The sequence below is a fragment of the Camellia sinensis genome, chromosome 14 (genome assembly GCF_055761805.1).
Source record: "Camellia sinensis isolate YWXY chromosome 14, ASM5576180v1, whole genome shotgun sequence".
Lineage (NCBI taxonomy): Eukaryota > Viridiplantae > Streptophyta > Magnoliopsida > Ericales > Theaceae > Camellia > Camellia sinensis.
The window spans coordinates 21,215,185-21,223,875 of record NC_138974.1 but is presented as its reverse complement, the minus strand read 5'-3'; the positions used below and the strand labels follow the sequence as shown (position 1 = coordinate 21,223,875).

At 36.2% G+C, this 8,691-nt stretch overlaps 1 protein-coding gene across 3 annotated transcripts; it reads right to left on the bottom strand.

Moving 5' to 3' along the window:
* Positions 1 to 5,304: 5,304 nt before the first annotated feature.
* On the bottom strand, positions 5,305 to 7,635 carry LOC114298159 (putative F-box protein At5g55150). 3 transcript variants are annotated; one of them, XM_028242672.2, is made up of 2 exons: positions 7,292 to 7,635; positions 5,305 to 6,618 (listed from the first exon to the last, which is right to left on the bottom strand). In XM_028242672.2, exon 2 carries the CDS (start codon positions 6,588 to 6,590, stop codon positions 5,442 to 5,444), a length of 1,149 nt encoding a protein of 382 aa, XP_028098473.2. In that variant the 5' UTR covers positions 6,591 to 6,618; positions 7,292 to 7,635; the 3' UTR covers positions 5,305 to 5,441. The 3 variants fall into 3 exon arrangements, with proteins under 3 accessions (XP_028098473.2, XP_028098492.2, XP_028098497.2); XM_028242691.2 differs by having other exon boundaries at positions 5,305 to 6,615; positions 7,292 to 7,571; XM_028242696.2 differs by having other exon boundaries at positions 7,297 to 7,571.
* Positions 7,636 to 8,691: the final 1,056 nt, after the last annotated feature.

Genomic DNA, 8,691 nt, shown 5'->3' with positions numbered 1-8,691 from the left:
CCGAGGCGATGACAAAATATGATGAAATGACATGGAATGGATGGCAATCATTCTAACAGGATTTCAGCAACAAAATATGGGGGAAAACAGTCCCGAAATGAAGCGAAATGATACCAAATGCATGGAATTGTCCCGAAATGCAACATTAGGCACCCGAAATGGCCTATAGCTATGCCAAACATGCACAATATGGACATGCAATGCAAAGACAGAAGCTAGACAGTCCCAAAAGATGCACTTTCACAGTTATAAACATGGCCAAACAGCAAGCATAGGTATGGTAAAAATGGCATGCAAGAATAGGGGCCAAAAGAGGGGTAATGAAGCAAGTGGTATAAGAAAAATCCAAACTGAAAAATTTCCTTCTACAACACTGAAGATGGACCAAAAATATGAACATTTACAGTATATGGAAGCCTCAAAATCAATATACAAATATGCTAAAAATGTGATGCAAAACAAGGCTCAAAAGGTGCTATAACATGAAGTATACAAAATAATCACCAAACAGAAAAAAAAGTGTTAATGAAACATGAAGTATAGGCCAAAATAAAGCCACTTTCAGTTCGGACCAAGGTCCAAAAACAGAAGCAAAGGGGGCTGCCAATTTATGCAAATATGGGGCCAAATAAGGGATATAACTACAAGTGACACATGGAGGTACCAAACAATGTTGAGCCCTTCTCCAATGTTGAAGAGGGGCTCAAAATAAGCCTAATGTCAGTTTACAACATGCTCGAAAATGAATTTCTCATGGGCCAAAAATAGCATGCAAAATCATGACATATAAGAGGATCAATGAAGCAAGTGTGTCATGGAGGGCTCAAACAGGGTTGAGCCCTTAATGAAAAGTGAAGATGAGCTCGAAATAGGGCCCTTTTCAGTTAGGGCCGGAGCTTGAAACAAAAAGGAAGTGGGGCTTACAAATAGATCAAGAAAAAGGGTCAAAAGGGTAAAAGTATTACTTACCCTTGAAGACTCAAACTTTTGTTGCTTCTTGGATGAATTTGCAGCTTCTTTGGTCTTTGAGAAACCTTCCTTGTTGCTGGAAATGAGGTGGTGGTGGTAGAGCTTGGTGGTGTAGAAGGAATGATGGTTAGGGACTTAGGGTTTTTCAAAGAATTGAGAGCTATGGAGATGGAGTTGAGTATGGATGCTTGAAGGAGAATTTTTCTAACCCCAAAATACTACAAGGCTTGCTTGCTATATAGGCCAAAGAAGGGGTGTAAAGGTGGGGGAAAAGGAGAGTAACATTCCCCCACGAAATATCCCCCAGATAAAGATCTTGTCTGGGGGAAACAGCTCCACAGTTGTAAAGTGTACAGTGCAAGGAAGCAGGCCGGCCTGGTACTTTTGTTGCAGGTGGCCGGCCGGCCACACCCCCTAGCCGGCCGGCTAGGGGTCAAAAGGTTCAATCATATTTTCTGGCCGGGCACCAACTGGTGAGGTACTCCTATGTGTGTACAACACAACCATGTGGTTAAAAGTCCAAGAAAGTGGGTCCAAGGGGTTCAACATTAGCTCGGAAAGAGGGGTTCAAAAGGGTCAATTTGAATTACTGGCCGGCCATGAACTTTTAGGGTCCTCTCATGTGTGTACATCACAAATATGTGGTTCAAAGTTCAAGAAAAAGGGTCCAAGGGGTTCAACATTAGCCCGGAAGGAGGGGGTCAAAAGGGTCAAGTTGAATTAATGGCTGGCCATGAACTTTTAGGGTCCTCTCATGTGTGTACATCACAAATATGTGGTTGAAAGTTGGCAACACTAACCCTAGGGTGTTCAACATTAGCCCGGAAGCTGGAAAAACAGGCGCCGGGAGGCTCCGGATGAGAGATAACTGGTTGCTGCAACAATTGCTGGCCTCCCACCCTTCAGTGACCTCTCCAGTGATAAAATAGAGGTACCTGCCAAAAATGAACGAAAACCGTTGCAAAACGAATGCTCGGGGACCAAAACACGCAGTTCGGGGTCCCGAAAATGGGCTGTTAAGCACCGAAAGTGGCATTCGACCACGAAGTGGGTTTCTCAGACCCCAGTGTCCCTCAAAAGGGAGAAAATAAGATGTATGCCAAAAATCAGAGCAATAGGAGATGGTTAAGCGGTCCCGAACTGAGGCACACGACCTGACGGCTCCGAAAATCGGAAACCGGACTCCGAAATAGGAAAAATGGCCTACGGCCACCAAATGTAGCCTACGGACATTGAGAGATGGCCTACGGGACCTCTCCCTTCCCTCAGGAAAAGAAACAAAGAAAACCGAGTCTGGTTCGCAAACCGAGGCAAGGTACGAAAGAGGGTTCGGAAGTCCGGAGGCAGGGCTCACGGCCGCAACTCTGAAACTTCTGAACAAGCACATTATGCAACATCACCAAGCGCTCAATCGGTGACGTCTGAGTCTTAAAGTCGGTCAAAAATGGGGTGTCTACAGATGGTTTTTACTATGGCCGAACTACTACATGACCGAAATAATACTGGCTATGCCGAGCCACAGAGTAGGCCGAACTACCCTTAGCTCGGTTTTCTCCATCCACTCCTTATCTCGGTTCTCTCTTGTTCAACCATGGTGTGTTTAGACCGAACTACCGAGTAACAAGGTTTTGACCGTTCTAACCATACTACGTCGTGACCGGACTAACTCTGAGACCGGCCTAACTCCAAGTTGCCTCCGGACCGGAGTAACTTTACATCATCTTGGACCGAAGTAACTTTATCTCTTGGGCCGGAGTAACTTTACCTTTCTTGGGCCGGAGTAACATTACGCCTTTTTACACAGTCCTTCGTATTTTGGGCCACAAAGTCCATCTCACTGCTCGGCTCAATTTTCACCAAAAATTACCCTCTCAGGGGGGCAAGACAGAATTTTTTAAAAATAATTTGATTAACATTTAATAGAAACGTTGAAGAAATTTATATCAAATCCATTTTTTTACTCAAATTTAAATTATGAAGTTAAATTAGTTAATTTGGAGTTTTATTTTCAAACCTATTGCCATCATAAGAGCTAAGACTATTTGAGAGCCCATAAAATTTGACGAAATTTGGAGGCCAAGGCGACCCTTGCTTGCCTTTGGCAAAAACCAACTCTGTTACTTCCGGTCACCATTTTTAACCGTCAATAATCACCTCTCATAGCCACCCATTTTTACTTGTTTTTAAAATATTTATGTACTAAACATTTATTTATTTATTTATTATTACTTAAATTAAATATAAATCTATTTAATATTTTCTATGAATTAAAAATAGGGCGAATTACACTGATGGACTCTATAATTTGGGACTTGTGTCACTTTGGCCACTGACTTTTCAATTGTGACACATTTAATCATGAATTTTGAACTTTGTTCCAAATAAAGATAATTGAAGACACTATTGCTTAATTTTAAGGGTAAATTTGTCAATTTGATAAAATATAAACTAATTTAACAAAAATAAATATCAAAAAAATATTTTTAAATTTTTAAAAATTATTTCTATCCATCAAAGATAAAATTATATAAAATTGATAAATGTTTTAGACATCTATTTATTTATTTATTTTACCAAATTTATTTTTATTATGTATTTGGATAATAATCATGTAATGGGTGATTGTTATGATTTTAATGTGTAATCAATATATTTAATATATAAAATGTATTTAGTTTTGAATTTTTTGATTTAATAGATTAGTTTAATAATGATATAAAGTTGTTGCCATATTTGACTTTTGAAAAAATAAAAACTAATTTAATAAAAATAAAAACAACTACCCATTATATGATCATCATCCTAACATATAATAAAAATTAATTTGGTAAAATAAATAAATAAATGTCTAAAAGATTTATCAAGTTTACATAATTTTATGTTTAGTGGATAGAAATAATTTTAAAAAATTTAAAAATATTTTTTTGACATTTATTTCTGTTAAATTAGTTTATATTTCATCGAATTGACTATTTTACCTTGAAATTAAGCAATGAGATCTTCAATTGTCCTTATTTGAAACAAAGTTCAAAATTAAGAATTAAATGTGTCACAATTAAAAAGTATAAAGTGACACAAGTCCTAAACCATAAGAACCGTTAGTGTAATCTACCCTTAAAAATAATAAATTGTAAACGTTTCACCTTAACATGCTGATTCCGTAACCTTTTTTTTTTTTTTTTTTTGGCGTTAAATAGTCGGGAAAAACCCATATATGCTATAATTATTAACATCCCAAATAAACGCAATTCCATATGCAGAAGGAAAGTAATTTCAGTGAGCATTGCCTTTTTTTTTTTCATTGAATAATATTCTCTGGAATAATCTCTTTATATGTCATATTATTAACATCTCAAATGAATAGAATTCCATATGGAGCAGGAAATTAATTTCAGTGAGCATTGGTCTAATAATTGTTTTGTGAGGATTCGTTTGTTTCGATGTATTTCACAATTCTTTATGTAAATTAATTTTGTACAAAAAAATATATATATTATTTTATTTATGTTTTATTAGTTGGATAGAAATCAATGATGAATCATCATTTTATCTTTAAGAAGATTAATGTGCTAAAATGACAAAGCTAAGAATGAGCTTTCTAAAAATTAATTTATAAATTTTTTAATTGTAAGTTAGTTTGGAGACTGCGACATAATTTTACTTATTTTTTGTGCAATTAAACAATAAAAAATGTGTAAATTTTTTTTTTTAAAAAAACATTTTAAATCGAAACAAAGGGAGTAGGATATAAATATATATGATAAACATCACACGTAAACAGAAAAAACTAGTCTATTTGGTATTAATTTTGTTGGTTTTATTTTCATTCAGTTTTTGGTTTTTATTGCTTAAGTTCTCCTAATTAAAAATGATGGAGAATTTGAAATCATTTCATTTTTCTATAATCACTCATTTTTTGAAAGAAAAACCCCCCTCTAAAATCTATTTAAATTTTATTCAAAAAATAGGACCGCTCTCAAAAACTTCCAAAAAATAATTTTCAAAACCTTTTTCGACTTTTAACTTTTAGTTGCTACTGTAAGATCTAGAAAGTGTAAGGCAATCTCATCCTGATTTTTAACTTTTTAGTAAATGAAATTCACGCCACTGTAGGGTGTAGAAAGTATAAGAACAGTTTTCAAACCATATAGGCCTTGTGTTTTTTTAAAATTATTTATTATTATGGTTTTTATCATTTTGTGTTCTAAGAGATGGGGTGAGGTTGGTGTGCTTGGAAGACTTAAATATCATTACATCATACTCCATTCTACTGCAGTCACAATGGCCTATCATTTCAATGTTTTCTAACACTAGCAAAAGAACATATCAACAATATAATAGAATGAGCAACTGTAGATTAACAACAAAACATTCCCAAACACAAAGTTACAGTGTGTTCATATTTCATAACAGAACAAAACTGGCCAACAGTCACAAACAACAGATTTTAAATATACAACAAACATAAACTCCTAACACAAACTAGGCATTACCCAGATAGGATTTGAGTGCTTGACATATAAGCTTGAAGCATCACTGATGAAGTAGGGTTCAATCCACCCATCGACCATGTTGAACACGCCCATATCGTGCCCCCCTAAATATCTGCTCCGCTTGTCCCAATATTTTTCAACAAAGTAAATGCAGTTCCTTTTACAATTTTCAACTTCCAATGTGCAAAGAGCCATTGCAGAATTATCCGCATCAATGAACAATGAACAATCTCCCAAGTCGTCCATTTCTATCCACTCCTTGGTCTCAAAATCCAGCTTGTGAACATCAAAATGCTTTGTCTTGTGCCAATTCTTAGAATTTTCATCGCTGAAGTATCGAAACACCAATAAAAGATCACCACGGTATTCCACCAAGCTGATATTGTCCCAGAGCCTTGCATTTTCTAGTTGTGATGCAAAGTGCTTTGCTTCAAATCTACCAAACTCATCGCGCTCACAACACAAAAGGGTACCTGTCCCAAGAACAATAAACAGTTTACCATTACACCATGCAGCAGACTCAATGCGCCCAAATGGAGTCCTCACCTGAATCCAATTTTGTTCTCCTGGTCTTGCTAGAGCCAAATTACCTGACACGTTACCTATTGCAACAACCATGAATTGATCCTGAGTTGTGCCTTGAACAGGCTCATCTCTAAACACACAAGCTTTTCGAACAAAACCAGGAACCGAAGCAGAACGATTATTGCGATCATCGTGATCAAACTCACCCATAAATATGGGTTTTGGGGGTAAATCAAGACGAACACGGGTGAGTGGATTGAAAAGGTAGAACTGTCTGTTGAATTCTAGGACCAGTAACCATCCATACCGAGACCCCCAACAGCGCCTACCACTCATGTTTGGTAGCGTTACATTGTAACGCTTATTCGTATAAATGCTAAAGAATCCTCTTGTTTCATCACTATGGTTCTCACCCAGCATCAACCATGGAAGCTGGATTCGTCGAATCAAGTACTCTTTGACTGCAACAGATCGCCATGACTGACAAACCGCAGAGAACACAATCAAGTCTTCAACGGTGTTGATTCGACTGATAATCAGTGCAATCACATCATCTGGCAGGCGTGACCAGTCTCTCAAGGGAAATCTCAGCCAGTCCATCATGTTCACCCTCCAACAACCCAGATAGCTTCTTTTATACCAGAAAAAACATTGAAATCCACAAGGAATAAGAAATTCAGAAATTCGATCCAAAAATCAGCTACAGATAAAGAATCAAGTACTTACTATCAAATTCCTTTAAATTTAAAGATTTGGGAATTCAACTAAGCATTCAAGTTTACCCTTCAACAACCCAGAAATCTTTTATACCAAAGAAAGATAAAACCCACAAGGAATTACGAAATTCAAGACCAGAACTGCACTTATAACTCCATTTAAAAACAATTGGAAAAGGAATTTAGAAACTCGATCCCAACAAACACCAGCTTGAGAGAGAGAATACAGATAAAAGAATCAAGAACTTAACTATCAAATCCCTTAAAATTTCAAGATTTAAAATTTCAAGATTTGAGAATTCAGCCAAGCACTCAACTTTACCCTCTAACAACCCAGGAAGCTTTGATACCACAAGGAATTGGAAATTAAAGACTAGAACTGCAATTCTAATTCAACTTTAAAGAGAAATAGAATTGAGCAAGAATCTCAACAGGATTTAGAAATTTGATCCCAAGAAACAACACCAGAAGGTAAGAAAGAAAACAAAAAGTGTGTGGGTGAAAGAGACAGACTTAACATAAAGAATTAACAACTATCAAAATCTGTAAAATTTAAAGATTTGATAATTCAACTGAGTAAATAAATACCTTACAATTCTTTGCTGCAAATTGGTTAAAACGTCTCCAACACTGAGATTGTAACCTGATTAAGAGTAGTCATGGCCTTGATTGTGTAGGAATCAAAGAAAGGAACCCAGTAGAGAGAAATCAAAGAATAGAAAATCAAAGCGAAAGTGATAGAAGAAAAAAAAAACCCTAGAAGGAGAAATTGAAGAACACCCAGAAATGCTATTGGAGAGAGAGAGAGAGAGAGAGAGAGAGAGCTGCCGCCGGAAAAGAAATGAAAGGGAGGAGTTAAAGTGGGGTTGTTCGCTAGGCTGCAAGACCTTTTCTTATGTGGACCAAACTGCAATTTTTGCTGTCGTTTTATCAATTCTATATCATATATGTTACCCTATATTAAGATGAATTACACTAGCCTCCCCTAATGTTACTGAAACGATAATTTCCTCCCTTTTGGTTCTTATACCTCTCTCCTGCAATCTTCATTAATAACGTTAATGCAAAGTCGAGAGCTTCAATTTTTCATACACCATAAACTTTGTGTACATATTCTTATGCAACTACATAATAATTTTCAAACACATTTGTTTTTCAATCTACAACTTATAACGAAATGGTTGTTCACATATTCTTTAAATTTCCACCATAACTCTAGCTATCACCCAGTTGTCACTGCTATGACCCACCACGAACCTTACTACTCAAACTTCTCTCCGCGGTGAACTTTTCTTTTCCTCTCTCTCTCTCTCTCTCTCTCCATCTTTCATTATTTTTCTTCATTCGCAATCTCTCTTTTTCTCCATGTAGCTGGTTTTTCGCATTCCTCAAAAGGGTTAGTTTCCTTGAGTATGATAGCCCTACAGTTCAGACTCTCGTGGTTCTGAATCTGATTTCACAAGTGCAATGTGAAACAAAAAAAACAAATGAGAGTCCAAATTCGACAAATCTTAGAAAATCCATTAATCATCAGAGATGCCAAAAATGAACTGCATTACTAGATTTCAAAGTCGCCATCTAAATATTTTTGAAAAATTTACGAAACCCGTGACTCGTGCCAAAGGCCATTTGTTCGTCATAACTGAAGTGTCTCGGTTCAGGAACTTAGGTATGAGAAGAGAATGTCATAAATTGAGCACTCCACTCACCTGATCAAAGATCGACCTTTACTAATCATGATGTGAATTTTATAGACATTATATGCTCATGTTCTGATTAATATACTTAACATTACTATGTGACGCAAACAAGTATAGATCATCGTCACTTACTTCGGAATGCTTTGATTTCATGCATTTTTAAAAGAGTTTTGAATATGTGCAACTTAAGAGAAAAGTTAGCTCATATGTACATTTATCAATGTCATCCAACTTAAGCGAAATAACCTTCATCCACAAGTATTTAAAGAGGTATTTCAAATAAGCATG

Excerpts from the sequence above, each read along its gene's own strand:
- LOC114298159 (XM_028242672.2), bottom strand. The coding sequence starts at position 6,590 with ATGATGGACTGGCTGAGATTTCCCTTGAGAGACTGGTCACGCCTGCCA.